The sequence below is a fragment of the Leishmania major genome, chromosome 27 (assembly GCF_000002725.2).
Source record: "Leishmania major strain Friedlin complete genome, chromosome 27".
Lineage (NCBI taxonomy): Eukaryota > Euglenozoa > Kinetoplastea > Trypanosomatida > Trypanosomatidae > Leishmania > Leishmania major.
The window spans coordinates 421,573-438,919 of record NC_007268.2 but is presented as its reverse complement, the minus strand read 5'-3'; the positions used below and the strand labels follow the sequence as shown (position 1 = coordinate 438,919).

At 60.2% G+C, this 17,347-nt stretch overlaps 5 protein-coding genes across 5 annotated transcripts; all 5 read left to right on the top strand.

Annotated features, from left to right (window-relative positions):
- Window positions 1-95: 95 nt before the first annotated feature.
- On the top strand, window positions 96-716 carry LMJF_27_1020 (conserved hypothetical protein; the record flags this gene model as incomplete). Its single annotated transcript, XM_003721860.1, has 1 exon — window positions 96-716. One exon carries the CDS (start codon window positions 96-98, stop codon window positions 714-716), a length of 621 nt encoding a protein of 206 aa, XP_003721908.1.
- Window positions 717-1,700: 984 nt separating this feature from the next.
- On the top strand, window positions 1,701-4,505 carry LMJF_27_1010 (conserved hypothetical protein; the record flags this gene model as incomplete). The annotated part of the gene is made up of 1 exon (XM_003721859.1): window positions 1,701-4,505. The coding sequence occupies one exon, from the start codon at window positions 1,701-1,703 to the stop codon at window positions 4,503-4,505; it is 2,805 nt and encodes a 934-aa protein (XP_003721907.1).
- Window positions 4,506-5,878: 1,373 nt separating this feature from the next.
- LMJF_27_1000 (conserved hypothetical protein) lies at window positions 5,879-7,018 on the top strand (the record flags this gene model as incomplete). Its single annotated transcript, XM_003721858.1, has 1 exon — window positions 5,879-7,018. The coding sequence occupies one exon, from the start codon at window positions 5,879-5,881 to the stop codon at window positions 7,016-7,018; it is 1,140 nt and encodes a 379-aa protein (XP_003721906.1).
- A 791-nt stretch (window positions 7,019-7,809) lies between these two features.
- Window positions 7,810-8,652, top strand: LMJF_27_0990 (conserved hypothetical protein; the record flags this gene model as incomplete). Its single annotated transcript, XM_003721857.1, has 1 exon — window positions 7,810-8,652. One exon carries the CDS (start codon window positions 7,810-7,812, stop codon window positions 8,650-8,652), a length of 843 nt encoding a protein of 280 aa, XP_003721905.1.
- A 3,052-nt stretch (window positions 8,653-11,704) lies between these two features.
- ABCA9 (putative ATP-binding cassette protein subfamily A,member 9) lies at window positions 11,705-17,347 on the top strand (the record flags this gene model as incomplete). The annotated part of the gene is made up of 1 exon (XM_003721856.1): window positions 11,705-17,347. One exon carries the CDS (start codon window positions 11,705-11,707, stop codon window positions 17,345-17,347), a length of 5,643 nt encoding a protein of 1,880 aa, XP_003721904.1.

Here is a 17,347-nt window from a genome sequence, read left to right as displayed (position 1 = left end):
CGTTCTTGCTTGAGGTTCACCTCTGTTCTCGTCGCGTGGAAAGGTCTGTGGGCCTTGTGTCTGTCGCCCTCTCCCCTCGACTTGTGTTACCACCAATGTTCTCACAAGGGAAGCAGGGCTCGCTGTTCTCCCTCGGCCGAGGCCCCGGCAGCATGACGGCCAACGACAAGACGAGGAACAAGCCGCTTACGCAGGCGGAGAAGTACGAGCAGGCGCTTGTCACGGCGAAGGTGTTTCTGGAGGACAGTCGGGCACGCATGACCAAGTCCATGGACAAGTACAGCGCTGTTGTGAACAGCAACTACTGGTTCTACGGGTACTTTGGCGGCAACATGGTGGCGACCATGGCAGCCTGTTTGGCGCTGGGCAACCGCTGGGCCTTTTTCAGGTCATACAGCGGCTGGATCGCCGTCTTCGGCGGCTACTTTGGCGGCAAGGCGTGCCTCGCCGCCCACTCGAGCGTGCTGCTTGGCGGCGTCGTGGCGCAGCTGAACCATGAGATCGAAGAGGCCAAGCGGATGGACGAGCAGACGGACCACATTGTGCCAGACTACCTGCGTGAGGCGGAGCGGCTAACGCAGGTGAAGTACGAGCTGGTGCCGACGCTGCCAGAGGCGGTCGAGGCACGCGCTCACCACACAGAGCAGACCCTCGACGACCGTGCCAACGCGCTCATCGAGGCTTATATGAAGCGCAAGGAGGCCCTGGAGAAGTAGAGGGACTGCAACGGAGCCGATGATAACAGCGCAGCAGAACAACAGAAGGGGAGGGGTAGGGTGACGCTGCTAGTTTTTTGGCTCGGACGACAGCTGTGCCTGCCGTGGTCACTGCCACCCCGGCGCCTCCTTCACAGGCATATATAACAAAGGACGCTTCGTGCGCTTTCGTTTTAGTTGTCTCGTTAGCCCGTTGTCGCATGGAGCACATCTTGCACTGTCCAGGCACGAATGCATCGCTCACGTCAGCAACGAGGTGTCCATGCAGCAAAACCGCACGTATCTCACACATTCTCCTCCTTTATCGTGCGTTCGCCGCCAAGCATCGCAGGGTACAGCGTATAAAACAAAGCAAGAGAACGAGGGGCATGCACGATTCGGTCACCCTGCACGGATTTCGTTGACTGATCAGCGTTGCTGCTTCTGCACGCCACCGCTTTCTTGCTGCGTGCCTGCCAGTGACCCTTTCAGCGAGCCTCCTTGCGCTGCTAGCGGCATGCTGACGGATCTCTCTCGGCCGGGCACCTACTTGAAGGGGGAGGGGGCATGCGTGCCCGAAGAGGGGTCCACGCATATTCCCATGCCCCCCCCCCCTTTCCCCTCCCCTCCACCTCGTCCACCGCTGTTTCCTTTTGTGGTCATTTTGTGTTCTCTCTTGCACCACGCGAACCCAAACAAGCACCGAACAGAATGGTACGCACACACACACACACACACACACACACACACACACACACACACACACATAAAAGGAAAAGAGACTGTTGGCGGAGAAGCTGACGCTGTCGCTGCCGTTTTGAAATTTCAGTTTTCCCCTTTTGGAGAGAGGTGGTGGTGGTGGTGGCGGGGCTCGTCTTCTGCTTTGGCTACTGCTTCCATGTCGTCTCTCATACGGTGAGAGAGTGCAGTGTCTCACTCCCGTCATCCCTTCTTTCGTTCTGTTGCCTGCTAGAGGATCATCAACATCACTGGCGCTGCGGCCCGATGTCGCGGTCCATCACTAAGGGCCAGCAGCGCGCCACTGACGTGGTCAGTGGCGCTCGAAACGGATTTGCTGGTGGTGGTGCGACCGGTAGCCCAACATCTAAGGCATCAGCGGCTTTCACCAAGGAGCGGTTCTACACAGCCGAGGAGCTGCTACCGTACATCAACGAGGAGGAGAAGGCGAGCCTAAAGCAGGAGGTACTCAATAGCATCAACACTGAGCTGCTGCTCAACACAGATCTTGAGGTGACGGTGCCGCGCTTGCTGAGGTCGTGCCAGAGCGAGTCGCGTGAGCTCAGACGCGCTATGAACTCCATCGCCTCCTCTCAAATTGTGGAGGCACAGCGCGCGCTGCAGATTGTGAAGAGCAACTACGGTAAGGTGCAGGAGTTGCGTGAGCTCTTTCTCAAGCAAGGCGACCTTATTCAAGGCCTCGGTGCCGACACGCTCAGCTACAAGCACCTGCGGCAGCTGCATTGCCTCCGTGACAACGTCAGCTCCGTGATCAAGTGGTCGGAGGCGCTCAAGGAGGTGCGCTACGGGAATCTGTACATGCTGGTGGAGCAGCAGTCGTTTCGATTTATGTACGATCGCCTGCGGAATTTGCAGCTAATCCGCCGCACGGTCATCACAAAGGCGGGCGCGCGCTACCGGAGCTTCCAGGCGGTGTTTGAGCCGTACTTTGAAAAGCTAGACGTCATTCTGTCCATGTTCGTGAATCAGGTGTACAAGTTCCTGCGTGAGGACGCGATGGTGATTGCGATTCAGAGGGCACTTGAGGATGGCCCGTCTGACGACGCTTCGCACTGTGGCACGGGCTTCGCTGGTGTCGGCGAGAACAAGGGCGACGAAGAAGCGCCAGAGCCGTTTGAGTGCCTGCGCCAGTGCATCGCCATCTGCGGTGACGAGATTGAGAATCCCGTCTTGAATTTCGGTAGCGACGGCGTAGAGACGGAGTCGCAAATCAACGAGGAAGCCGTCTACTTGGCCGTGGCGAAGGGCGTTGCGCAGCTGTGGGAGGAGCAGATCATGCAGGATGTGGTGGACCCATTTGGTCAGATATCTGTCTATCTGGAGCAGATGAAGAAGGTGGAGCCGCTGCTCGGTGCCTTCGAGCTCACGTTGTTCCCGCTCTCCACTAAGCTCCCATTTTTCAGCCTCGTCGTGCAAGCCGTCCATGCGGAGGTGATGAATGTCATGCAGAGCTACTCCAACCCGGGCGCCGAGCTCGAGGCCAACGGCCTCATCGAGGCGTCGCTTTTCATTCAGTGGTATGGGGAGATGATGGTGACAAACAGCTACGCCCAGTACGTCGACTTCTCCGCGATCGATGAACTGTCCGCGTCCTTCATGACCGCGGCGGTTGGCGGCTTGTCGACGCACTTGACGCGGCTCTGCCGCGCGTGTGCCATAACGGTGTGCAACGATCTGAAGGGCCCCACCATCCTCTCCTCTGGCCTCCCTATCACGACCGGTCCGGTGGACGTGTTCAGCGTCTTGCAGCAGTCTCTGGCGGGCATGAACACCGCTATTGATGTGACTGTCATGCGACAAATCGGCAAGGCGTGCGCCGACGCGATCTACTCCTACCTCGACGAATGCAAGCAGCGCAGCGACTTCGACTACTGGGAGGATGAGAACAACTCTCTCCCGAACCCGCAGCCCGCCGAGGAGTGGCAGCAGCGACGCATGCTTTTCCTGTACGCTTTCTGCAACGACTGCACTACCATCGAAAGCAATCTCGACACGATCGAGCTCAAGTTCGCGTCATGCTGGGACTACGACAGCCCTGGCGCCGGCGATGACCAGGGCGACGGCACGTCCGCGGGGGCCGGCGGCGATGGGGGCGACATATTCTCTACGCCTTTCCGGAAGCTGCAGGATGTGCTGCTGGAAGACGCGTTCTACTACCTGGATGAAATTGCTGCGCAGGTGGAGCGGATTGTGGAGGATGAGTGGGAGAAGGTGTTTCGAACAGAGGAGTGGTATGCCGATGCAACGAACCCGGTGCAGCTCATCGTCAACACAGAGGCGGAGTACATTGAAGAAGAGTTTGCGACGATGCTGCAGGACCAGCGCTCTCGAAAGCTCACGCGGCAGATGCTTATTCGCAACATCGTGAAGTACATAAACACCCTCGTCGAGTTCCTAGCCGACGTGATTCGAAACCCCAAGAAGAACACCGTGAATAGCTGGCTCACCTTCGTGGACTGCGTGCAGCGCGATATTGACATCTCCCTTAGCATGTGGCGTGAGCATCTATCGGACCGGCAAGGCCGGCTGCTCGACCTCGCGCAGCGTTCGCTAGAGGTGCTGAAGCAGCTGCTCTCCGTAAAAAAGCCCGTTGACCTTGGCTATCTCCTGCAGGACAAGCTCCTCGACGACTTTGGTGACTGCCCGACTTTTGTCATCCGCTTCTGCGTTGAGGCACGCAGTCAGGAAGTTGACCGCGAGACCAGTGAGCGGCTCATGGCCGTTTGGGCAGAGCGGACCGCCTACCAGAAGCGCGACAGCAAGGATAAACCTACCGTGGGCTGGAGTCAGCCACCGTCGTTCCTCGGCAGTGTCGACCGCTCCCTCGCGGAGCTCGAGAAGCCGTCTGGGTTCTTCGGCCGCAGCATCAAGCAGAGGCGTGCCGCGGAGAGGCAGCAGAAGGCGATGGCAGAGAAAAGCGCGAAGCGGGCTGCCCGCAAGGCTCGCCGGGACGCCGACGCTGCTGCGACGAAGATACTTACGCCGACGGCAAGTCCCAAAGCCAACGCCGGCGCCGTGGAGGTCGCCTCTCTGGCTGATATTTTGAAGTGAGCGAAATGTGGTCGGCGGCACGGGTAGTGGCGGCTGAAGGAGGACGGCAAGCACATCCGCAGTGCTCCGTCAGTCGCTCGCCAACCGCGCTACTGCAGCTGCCTGCTTTGCGTCGTTCCTTGTCCGCTCGTTGCCCTGTCAAAGAATATGGATGCTGGCTTGTGTGCACATGCGCGCGCATGTTGATGTCATGCTGTCTGCTTCCCCCGCCTCACCTCCCGCACTCTTCTCTCATGTGTTTTCGTGTTGCTCTTCGCTGTCCCTGGTATAGATCGCCTACCCCTACGCTGCGGCTGCTGCGTTGCCGCTCTCTCGATCCTGTCGCTGACCGCCTCACATTTTGTCTTGCGCCCTTTCGCCTTTGTCTTTTCCACACGCAGGCGTGTGCTCCGTGTATCTGTACCGCTGAAGTTGTTGGCTGGCCAAAAGCTGCTCTGGCTGTTTCCCCCTTCCCATGTCGTGGCGAGGCGTTCGTGCTGCTTCTCCGTGTCTGTGGTTCTTCTTGTGCAACTGCGCTGGTTCGCGTTGGTTGGGCTGCGCCTCTGTTGAGCCCTTGCCATGTCCTTGCGTTTCTTTATATGTTGTCTCGTCTTCGTTGTGAGCCGCTGTCGGTGACGTGAACGAACACACACACACACACACACACACACACGCGCGCGCGCGCGAAGACGCTGAAACGACGCGCACGCGCACACACTGGCAGCAGGCTGCACACGAGGCCGCGGATGCCAAGATGACGTGAAGCCCCCCTTCACTGCTCCCTCACCGGCCAGTGGCGTGTGTGGACCGTATCACACGGACGCAGGATGGACTAGGGAGGGGGAGGGTGTTAGCGCCCACGTGGACAGGCGGCACACACACCTTGGTCAAAAAGCCAGCATGTGTTGCGTGTGTACCACCTCTGACAATCGCAAGAATGCACCGATGCCTTTCATGCCGGCTATGCGGCCCTGCAAACTCGTCCGTCGAGTCAAACGCGGCTGTTGCTCTCTCTGTGCGCATGTGCGCCAATGGGGACTGACGAGTGCCGTTGGGTCTTATATGTGACGCCCTCCGTGTGTGCCTCTCCTCCGTCTTTTTCCATCATCTCGCAGAGGGCGACCACCTCTTTTCCTGCACCCTGCCCTTTCATTGTCCGCCACTCTCTGCCTTTTCTTTGGTGTTTTTGCTGCTTGCCGCACACGTGGCGTGCGCTGTGCACACCCTTGGATCCCTTTTTCCCTTGCCCAGCGCCCCTTCGAGTCCAAGGCGTTTGCACGCCATGCAGAGACGCCTGCACGCCAGAGGCGCTCGATTATCGGTTCACTCTACGGGCTTCCACACGTAGAAGCACACACATACGCACCCGTATCCTGACCCTCTCCCGTGACGTCATGCCTGCGGCAGTTCCAGTACGCACTCCGCCGTACCTTGTGGATGTGGCCGCGAACCTGACCGATTGTGTTTTTCGCGGGGTGGACTGGAAGAGCAACCGCCTTCACGACGACGACTTCGACTATGTTTTGGCCCGCGCGCAGGAGCGCAATGTGCAGCAGATCATCATCACCGGCACCAGCCTCGCCCAGAGTGTCAAGGCCATTGCGCTCTGTCGGCGATACCCTGATCGGCGGCTGCTGTGCACCGTTGGGGTGCATCCGGCGCACTGTGGCGAGTTTCTCCGGCCTCTGGACCGCGACGAGGTGCAACGAGTGGCCGAAAGCGCCTCGTCGGTGGTGATGCCACACCACGAGAAGTCAGCCGCCGCGATGACGGCGGAGCGGGAGGAGGCCTGGGCACAGGAGCGCCTAGATTACTTGGTGGACCTCGCGACTAGAAATCGCGACGTGGTTGTGGCGATGGGCGAGATCGGCATCGACTACGCCGAGGTCGCCTGCTGCCCGCGTGAGGTACAGGAGAAGTACTTTGCACGCCAGCTCACTGCTTTTGCCCCGCTGCAGCTGCCCTTCCTCTTCCACTCACGCGCGTGCGGCATGATGTTTGTGTCCCACCTGCAGGACACATGGACACGCATCGCCTCTGATGCAGCCGCGACTGAGGCAGTGGCTGATAATGCAGGCGCCTCCTCACCGTCGCCCCATGCGCAGTTGCGCGGCGTCGTGCACAGCTTTAACGGTACACTGGAGGAGCAGGAGGCACTGTTGTCGATGGGGCTGTACTTGAGCTTGAACTCCAGCGCCTTCCGAGAGGCCTCCCTGGCCGCGCAGGTAGCCTTGATTCCGCTGGGTCGTCTAATGTTCGAAACGGACGCCCCGTGGTGCGATGTGCGGTCGAAGGACTACGGCGCGCAGTTTGTGCGCACCGTCTTCAAGACAATCAAGCGCAAGAAGCCGTTTGAGATGGGGGCCTGTCTGGAGCGGCGCAACGAGCCTTGCCATCTCGTTCAGGTCATGGAGGAGTATCTCGGCTGCGCGAAGGCGTCAGCCACTTCACCGGAGGATCCGTTGTCAAGGATGGATGAGGCGACTCTGGTTGCTGCCGTGTATGAGAACTGCAAGCGTCTTTTCCAGCTGTGACCTCGGGGACTCCGTGATGATCAAGATAAGGGCAGTCTTGTATGTGTGTGTGCGTGCGCGTGTGTCACCTTTGCACACCTCTTCCTCACGTAAGCAAACTCATCGCGCGCACGAATAAGGAAAAGGGAAGACAACTCCGTCAGCTCAATCAGCAGGAGCGGACAGCGATCAAGAGAGGGAGAGAGCTGAGCAACGCGCGCTTATCGGACACGGCGCACACAACCCAGTCGATGTATGCATGGCGACTAGGGTTACTGTCTGCGGAGAGTGATGCAGGGACTCACGCTTGCGATCGGCGATCAAACAAACTGCGAAATGAAATGAACAGTACCCAGGCGAGAAGCGCACCCACACGTGCAGATGGACGCAGAGGATGCACGGCAGACTCTTATGTCGTCACACGCCTATGAGTGGCGAGGACGCGTTTGCGGACCGCTACACTGCATGCATCGATAACTCGCTGACACTCTGTCTATCTACCGCCTTCTTTGCTCACTTGGGAGACGAAGAGCCACCGCCTCACGTCCAGGGTCGCATCGCCACGCAGGCTCGATCGGCCCGTGTGCGACAACCGCTTCTCTACAAGATACGGCGGGCGAGGGAGGGCAGGCGGCGACGACTTCCTCTTTGTTTTTACGCCGCCTCTTTCTTGCCTCCCTACGGACAGTGCGCACGTGTTTCGTGGCACACACCATCCACAACCCCCCTCACCCACCTGCGGGGCCACAGGCTCGCCTACGCGCTTCCTACTCTCCCAGCTTTTCTTCTGCGGAGTTCCTTACTCACATTCGATGAAGCGCGGGCGAGAAGAGGACAAGGAGGCAGAGGTGGGAGGTAGCCGCGTAGGGCCCAGCGACCGCCGCAGTGCTGCGACGAGTACAGAGCACAAACCGCGCCGGCTGCTCAAGGGTGCCGATGTCGGACTGCCGCTTCACGAGTCCGTCATTGAGGAAACCTGCGAGGTGGAGGAGACACATGCGGTGCTCGTGCGCTTTCCCTGCTTTGACTTCTTCCGACACGTACGCGTGTGCGAGCGTACTCGAGACCTGCAGCCCGCCACATCCGACGATGCTGCCAAGGCTTCGGCAAGTCTTGCAAGTGCGTTATCAGACACCACTTTCCGTAGTGGCGCGCCTCCGGTCACCTCGACGCACGATACTGCCGACGTCGCCTTCGCCCCGGAAGCCGCGGTCTTTATACCAGGGACGCTAGAGACGGATGCTCCGCGGCTCTTGCTGAACGGCGGCACCCCACATGAAATGCTTTTCGAGGGGCAGTGGACTGAGGTGACTGGCGAAGGCGTATCCGTCACGAATCGTGCCGTTGTGCACCTCAGTGCCAAGACGGCAGGCATCGCTGTGTCACCGGCAGCGCTTCCTTTGAACACCTCCCCAATTATGAGCGACGCGGCAAAGTCTCCTGAACTGGCGCGTGCCGCCGCTGAGTCGTTTCCTGCGTCTGCATCTCAGGCAACGGCGACGCCTGCGCTGCCGATCGCGAGTTTGCTGACGCACACGCTTGCCGGCGTCACCGCCGACGAGGAGCGCCGCCAGCGGGCGGAGCAGCAGAAGGGCTGGACCTACGATCGCATCGATGTACCCTCAGCCGTCCTCGTCATGCATCGTGTGCGCTAGGACGATACGCAAGCCTCGCAGAGCTACTTCGGTACTGGTGAAGAGTGCGGGAGTAACGTGGAGATGGACGCTGATCCGTCGAGATGCCCTCAAGCCCGTCTCTGCACCGACACAATACCGAGGCCAGCCCAACGAACGAAGGAAAACAAAAGCAACTAGCGCCGTGCCGAGAGTGTTGCAGACACTTCTGATGCTCACGGGTGCCAGATCGACGATGCCCCCTTTTGCGCGTGGAGAAGTCTCGTTTCAGCGTGCGCCCCTTCCTCTGCCCGTGCAACGCGAGCTGCACTCCACTCCACTCCACTCCAGCCGGCCCCGTCACACCGGCCCACATGGCCTGGCGCGAAGCAGCGGTAGGCATACGCGGTACAGCACTGCGCCGACCCAGTCATCTGGGTACGGCCTCCGTCCAAAGCTCTACACAGCCGCACCCACTGCGCCGGTCGCCACCTGCCGCGCCCTCCTTGGCAGTGGCGCAGACTCCCTGCACCGCTGGGCAGAGTGAGGGACCGGGAGGGGGTAGGGGAGATGTGTTCGAGCCACGCTGGCACTCTGCCCCGCCCCCATCACGTGGGTGGCACAAAGGTGTCCGCCGTCGCACGCCGCTCCGACGCCACGCCCTCCACAACCTCACCAGCGACATCCGCAGCGATACATCGCTCTGACCTCCCCTACGTTGTCGGTGCGGGGCCCTGCCACCACCCGAGGTGGCTGGGGCACTTGGCAGGGGTTGGGGAGGGGGGGCTGGATCGCTTTCCCAAACACACACACACACACAGATAGAGAGCGGGGTGTGTACTGGGCCCTGCGGCACCACGCACTGAGGAGTGCTTCCGTCTCCATCATCCGGGGGATGTGTGCGTATCGAGAAAAGAAAAAGATGTACCTGAGCTCTATTTCAACAGCTGATGCGCAGTGTCGAGGCCGAAAGGAACACAGATTGCTGGGGATGTTCCCAAATGGAAAGGGCTTCTTCTTTATTGCCCCCCCCTGTCAGCGCTTCGTGTCTGCTTGTCGCATGTGTCTGCCTCCTTTTTTTTGCCATTGCTCGTACTGCTCATCTCCCCTGCACGCGTTCTAACCCGTTGAACACTGTGCACGCCCTCACCTGCACGCAACATGCACTAAACGCACTGTGGTTCTCAACGACACACACAAAGAACAAAGGCGGGCGTGTAACGGATCGCGATTCACACAAGTCGTCCTCGGTGCACCTCTCCTCACAACAACATTGTCGCTTCACTGACGTGTCCGTTTTTATGTCTTATCCGTGCGTCCATCACCCCTACAGACTCCGCTGCTGCAGCGAATTCGACGAACTTCCTTGCCTCAACGAAGTAGCCCCCCCCCCTCCCCACCTACGCTATCAAGGAGAGGTGCATTTAATTGCACGCGCTCCACTAGCCTCGCTCACGGTCACACCGACGCCGACTTCCTCACCGCGGACACGTTATAGGACGCAAAGGCACCCCGCTCCCTCCACCGTCCTTCACCAAACACGCAGGCGCGGACAGACAACGAGGACAGTGACGAGGCACGTAACGTTGCACGCGCGAAGGGCCTTTTGTGTTTTCGCGGCCCTGAAAGCAAGACAAAAAAAAGCAGCGAAGAAGACGAACGAATCAGCACTGCTCATCCGTGACAACACCCTCCACTGTCCAATCTCTCTGCCTCGAGCGTCTCCCTGTCTTCTCCATCCTTTATACGCATATACACATATAATCTTTTTGTATTCGTCTTCCTCGAAGTGGGGCTGGGCTCGCGTGGTTTTGGTCTCTCCGACGTTTCGTTTCTATCTGTGCCTGTGTGTGTGTGTATTCTCAGTATCCGCCCACGCTTCTCATCCTGCAACGGTGCTCGTTCTCCTCCTTCCCCCACCTCTTCTCCCATATTGCGACGTCTCATTGGGTGCAGGTGTTATCTGCATTTCTGTATTCAAAGTAAGTCTCTATGTGTACAGTGCTCTGCTTTGCGCCCCGCCTCTTTCCCCTCCTCTCCGCGCTCTCGCCTACGAGTGTATTGCGTGTGCTTGTGTGTGGGGAAGTTGTGCCTTTCTCTTTGGGTTTTCGTTGTCGTCGTTGTTTGTCTCACCTTGCTCGTTGTCTCTTCTGAGCGCCATATTTTAACCGGTTATCACCACCCCTCTATGTATACGTTTTTCTTGCGTTCCCTTTGGCTCACTTGACCTCTGTATTGCCTCACGGCGTGCGCGCGTGTCAAACCCGCCACCGCTTCGTATGCCTTTGTGCTTCTCTCCCCTTGCTAGTGATTGTTGACGCCTCCTCTACGCTTCTTGGTATTGTTGCCACCACCCCGCTCACCATATTCTCTTCCCCCTTTTTTTCGAGATAGTTCGTTAGTTGGAGACTCGCTTGTCGGCGCAGGTGTGTGTGCGTGTGTGTCCTCTCTCACCCTCTGTCTTGTGTGTGCTCTTGTGTTTGCTGGTCTTGCTCGGGGCGGCGACTCTTTGCGTGCGAGTGTGCAGTCAACGACGTGACAATACGTGGAGGGCAGCGTGTCAAGCCGATTTCGCTTCCTCGTGCACGTGGTCTGCGGTGAAGGCTCGCAACATCACTGCTTCTGCAAGACACGCTGGCACCGTGGAACATTAGTATTATTATTTTTTTTTGTGCCTTTGTCGAACTTGTGTCGCGCTCTTTTTCTTCGGCCCACGCACACGTGCCGCTTTGCGCCTTTGCAGGTGCGCTTTACGTGTGCGTGCGTGCGTGCGTGCAGGCACCGGCCCACAAGTCTCGGCACACGCCCTCTTTTCTGTCACCCCTTGCTGCCTGCTTTCCTTGTGCGGACTCGAGCGACGGTGCCTCCCCCTTTTTTTTTCTTTTCTGCTTTGCCTGCCATCGTTGTGCGGTGAGCGTTGCGTAGCCGTCGCGCCCTTACACTTACCCGGGGCCGCTCCCTCCTCTTCGCTGTCTGCGCCCTCCCCTCTCCGACCGCAGAAGTTTGTGTGCCAGATTGCCTTAGCCTCCCTATCGGCTGCGCTGGACGTTTCCCCTTCTTTCGCCTCGACTTCCCGCCGTCCACAGAGAGCACGATGCGTCCACCTACAAACCCACTGGCTCCATCGTCGCATGCCCATGCGTGCAACGCGTATTTGCCTGCCTTCCCGACTTCGCCGGTGCATCGGCCGGCTTCCCCGCTGGTCGATTTGGATGACATGTTTCACGATGCCTCCACCTTTGTCTTGCACGACGAAGACCTGTCCACCGCGCCAGCACCTCCATATGCAGTGCCGGCGTACCTCGCCGCCGCTCAGTGCGCTCACATTCAGCCACAGCGCACGTTAAATGCGGGGGTTCCCAGCGAAGTAAAAGACGATGCCTACAGCAGCGATATGGAACTCATAATGCTTGACACAGAGAGCCGCAGTTCTCGCATCTCGCTCAAACAGCGGCAGCAGCCACGCAGAAAACGCAGGTCGTCCAGTGAGTGTACCAGAGAGGAGAGGTCCCAAGTATCGTATGCGAGAGCCTCGACAGGCACCCGCAGCCACGGCGCCAGCGATTACGGCTCGTATGACTACAGCTTATACCCTCGCCGTCAGTCTTCTATCTACAACGTGTATTCTGATGAGAGCTTGTCCGCCTACGGCCGCCACAGTGGATGCTGTCAGCAACTCGGGCACACCATCCTACGCGTGTTAATGCTGATGAAGCGAGAGTGGTGCTCGACGCTGTGCGAGTTCTTCATTCCCATTTTCTTCCTCGGTGGCTCCATCTTGCTCTGGGCCCTCTACGGCACAGCGTCTGCCGACGATTCCGACTACTATAACAGTCTGGGGCCATTGGCAGTGCTTCAAGCAGCCGCCAACATCAGCAGCTCCCTGTGCTACAACGCGTCCTTGGCGAGCGGGATCGCTGGTTTAACGCCGTGCCTGGAGGGAAAACGATATTACTGCCCCCACGGCCGCGGCATCCCGACTGGCTTCTGCTACGACCCGCCTCTCAAAACCGTGGTAGCACAGCTCCTCGGCGCTCTGCCACTCACGACATCGCCAATACTTCCCCTGGACACACTCATCGCGTGTCAGTGGGTGGCGATGGACCAGTCGCTTCGAGCATCAACGCCGTTCTCCCACGGCGGTCTGCTGTACTTTGCGCCGCGCACGCCGGAGGTGGAGTCGCTGGTGTCGTACATGCGGACCCAGTCCAAGCTGTTTGACAACGCGTACGGCGGCACATTTGCGACGGCAGCGGACGCTACGTCACACATACTGTCGTTGACGCACGACGACCCGCCGACGTGGGGCGTTGTGGAGCTGAACAGCTACACGGCCGACACGTTCAATGTGAAGATCATGGTCAACTCATCGGCCCTGCCAGCGACGTCGGACAGCATTCTCAGCGGGTACCTTGGCGGGCTCGACATGTCGACCAACTCGCCGTACATCTTCTCGGGCTACACAACGCTGCAGACGCTTGTGTACAATCACTACACCACGAGTGTGCTTGGCAAGCCGACGACGAAGCCGCTGACCTACACCGCTATGCCCACGAAGGCATACAATACGAGCTCCTTCTTGTCGTCTGGCGCCTCCCTGGCGCCGCTGATTTTGGTGCTTGGGTTCCTGTATCCTGTTTCGCAGCTGACGAAGCGGATTGTGGTGGAGAAGGAGCTGCGCATTCGTGAGGCCATGCTCATCATGGGCCTCTCTGAGTGGACCATGTACCTTGCGTGGCTCGTGGTGTATGGCGTGTGGTACACTGTGGTGTCCATTATCATCACGGTCCTCCTGCGCTTGACATACTTGCCCGAAAGTAGCCCCGGGTACGTCTTCTTCATGTTCTTGCTCTTCTCGTGGTCCACCATCGCACTGTCCGGCGCGATTGCGGCTGTGTTCAGCAAGGCCCGGCTGGCGGCCATCATCGCGCCTCTCATCTACTTCGTGATGGCGATACCGCTCTTTGCGATGGAGAGAGCCAGCGGCGGTGCCAAGATGGGCATCATGATCCTGAGCCCGAGCGCTTTTGCTGTCGGCTTCTCTCTGCTCTTTGAGCACGAGATGAGTGGCGGCGCCGGAGTCAGTGCGCTGGCATACTTCCGCGACGACCCGAAGCTGATCGTTGTGTTTGTGCTCCTCTTCGTGGACATCTTTGTGTACCTGCTGCTGATGATGTACTTCGACCGCGTGGTCCCGAAGGAGTGGGGGACGACGAAGAACCCGCTGTTCTTCATCATGGACCCCGTGCGGTGGTGCTTCTGCCGGCGCCGCGCGGGCGACGACGACGACGACGGCGGCGACGGCGCGGGGGACGGGCGCGCGGGGGACGGCGTGTTCGAGGCGGTGGACCCTGCGGTGGAGGAGGCTGCGGCGGTGCGGATCCGCGGGCTGCGCAAGACGTTCAGGCGCGGCGGCAAGGCGTTTGTTGCGGTGGACAACCTGTGCTGGTCGCTGAGCGAGGGCGAGATCTCTGTGCTGCTGGGCCACAACGGCGCGGGCAAGTCGACGACGATGAACCTGATGACCGGGATGCTGGAGGCTGACGGCGGCGACTGCTACGTGTACGGGCACTCCGTGCGGCGCGAACTGAGTGCTGTGCGGCAGGAGATCGGGCTGTGCCCGCAGCACAACATCCTGTGGCCACAGCTGACGGTGCGGGAGCACCTGGACTACTACGCTGCCATCAAGGGGCTGATGGGGTCTGAGAAGGAGGATGCGATCCGGCGGCTGCTTGCCGCGGTGGACCTGGAGGACAAGGAGCACTACATGTCGAAGGCGCTGTCCGGCGGGCAGAAGCGGAAGCTGTCGGTTGCGATTGCGTTTGTTGGCGGGAGCCGGCTTGTGATCCTGGACGAGCCGACGGCCGGGATGGACGTTGGCGCGCGGCGGCACACGTGGTCGCTGCTGAAGGAGATGGCGAAGTGGCACACGATTCTGCTGACGACGCACTTCATGGACGAGGCGGACCTGCTCGGCGACACGGTTGCGATCATGAGCAAGGGGCGGCTGCAGTGCGCGGGGTCGAACATGTTCCTGAAGTCGAAGCTTGGCGTTGGGTTCGTGCTGACGATGTCTGTCGTGCCGCACGCGCGGCGCGGGCCGATCGAGCAGATGGTGCAGACGCTCGTGCCTGCGGCGGAGGCTATTGGCAGTGGCGCGGGCGAGGTCGCGTACCGGCTGCCGATGTCGTCGAAGCCTGTGTTCCCCGACCTGCTTTGCGCTGTGGAGGAGGGCATCCCCGGCCTTGGGATCAACGCGTACTCGCTGTCGGCGACGACGCTGGAGGAGGTGTTCATCAAGATCGCGGAGGGCCCGGATGCGGAGCGCGACGCGGATGCGCTTGCGGCGGCGGAGAAGGCGGAGGCGACGGAGGCTGTGTGGAACGTGGAGATGGAGAAGGGGCGGTGGGCGCGGCGACGGCTGCAGCTCCGCGCGATGATGGTGAAGCGGCTGTGGAACGCGCTGCGCGACCGGCGCACGCAGTTCTTCCAGATCGTATGCCCCGTCGCGTGCGTGCTGCTTGCGATGCTGCTGACGCTGGTGAGGCTGTTCAGCACGCCGACGATGGTGCTGAGCAGCGACGTGTACGGGACGGCGGTGGACATCCCGCTTGCAAACTGCGAGGGCGTGCTGGACGTGACGACGCCGTTCTCGACGAAGGCGCACATGGATATCTGGACGGACGCGCCGGACGCCTCTGCGTTCTCGACGAAGCTGAACAGGACGTACCAGACGCACGCGAGGGAGCGCTACGGCGGCGTCTCCTGCGCGGCTGCGGGCAGCGGGCAGCTGTACCACAGTGTCTTCTACAACACCTCGGCTTTGCATGAGGTCGCCATCGAGACAGCGAATGTCTTCGCCGCCCACCTTCGTGTGGCAACTGGCCGAGATAACGTGAGTGTTACCACCGTTGTGGCACCTCTCCCCAAAACATCGCAGCAGCGGGCGGTGGAGTCATCTCTGTACGCGATGATGATTTCCGTGATCATCATGATCCCGTTCACCTTCGTTCCTTCGACGTTTGTGGGCTGGATTGTGAGGGAGCGTGAGTGCAAGGCGCGGCACCTGCAGAACGTCTCTGGCCTGAGTTTCTACATCTACTGGCTATCCAACTTCTTGTTCGACCTTTGCTCGTACATCGTCACGATGTGCCTCGTCATCGTTGTCTTCCTCGTTTTCGGCCGTGACGAGTACGTAGCCTTGAACAACATCGGCGCGACGTTTGTGGTGTTTCTGCTTTACGGCGTGTCGGGCATCCTCATGGCATACGTGCTCAGCTTCGCCTTCGACAATCATTCCACCGCGCAGAATGTCGTCATGCTTGTCAACTTCATTGTGGGCTTCCTGCTGGTACTGGCGGTGTCGGCGCTGACGTTGGTGGAGTCGACGAATACGGTAGCCAAAGCGCTTCGCTTCATCTTCCGCATTGTGCCTAGCTACTGCGTAGGAGAGGCAATCAATAACCTTGCGATGCTCAAGGCGACCCGCGCGTTCGGCATCGACACCAACACATGGGACATGGACGTTGTGGGGTGGGTGTGCGTGTATATGGCGATCGAGATCCCGGTGTTCCTGTTCATCACGCTGTTCATCGACCACCCCGGGCGGCGGCAGCGCAGCCAGCGACTGTTCCACAACCCGGACGGTGCTGCGGAGGTGATCGAGGATGAGGACGGAGACGTCGCGGCGGAGCGGCGCGCTGTGCTGGAGGGCGGCGAGCGCGAGGGCGACCTTGTGCGCGTGCTGAACCTACGGAAGGAGTACCCGAACGGGAAGGTTGCTGTGCGGAACATTGCGCTGGGCGTGAGGCCCGGGGAGGTGTTTGGGTTCCTGGGGACGAACGGCGCGGGCAAGACGACGACGATCTCGATCCTATGCCAGGAGTTCTACCCGACGAGCGGGCGAGCCTACGTATGCGGGAACGACATTGTGACGGAGAGCAGCGAGGCGCTGCGGTGCATCGGGTACTGCCCGCAGTTCGACGCGTGCCTGGACCTGCTGACGGTGGAGGAGCACCTGTACCTGTACGCCGGCGTGCGCGGGATCTCGTCGCGCGCGTGCGACCGCGTTGTGCGTGGGCTGATGAAGCTGTGCGGGCTGACGGAGTACCGGCGTACGAAGTCGCATGAGCTGAGCGGCGGCAACCGGCGCAAGCTGTCTGTTGCTGTGTCGCTGATTGGCGGTCCACGCGTTGTGTTCTTCGACGAGCCGTCGGCCGGCATGGACCCCGTTGCGCGGCGTGGGCTGTGGAACGCGATCGAGACGGTGGCAGACAACTGCTCCGTTGTGCTGACGACGCACCACCTGGAGGAGGTGGAGGCGCTTGCGCACCGCGTTGCGATCATGGTGGACGGGACGCTGCGGTGCATTGGCGACAAGACGCACCTGAAGCAGAAGTACGGGACGGGGTTCGAGGTGGCGGTGCGCGTGGCGGACGAGTCGCCGGAGGTGATGGCTGGCGTGGAGCTGTTCTTCGAGGAGGAGTTCCCGTCGAGCAAGCTGACGGAGGTGCGCGCGGGGCGCTTCACGTACCAGCTGCCGAGCACTGTGCGCCTGTCGAGCGTGTTCACTGCGCTGGAGCAGCAGAAGGAGAAGCTGCAGATCCGCGACTACAGCGTGTCGCAGACGTCGATTGAGCAGGTGTTCATGCGCATCAGCGAGAAGGCGGAGCTTGAGCACGAGGAGGAGCACCGGCAGCGCATGGAGAGCAAGAAATCGTGCTGCATGTGCTGCTAG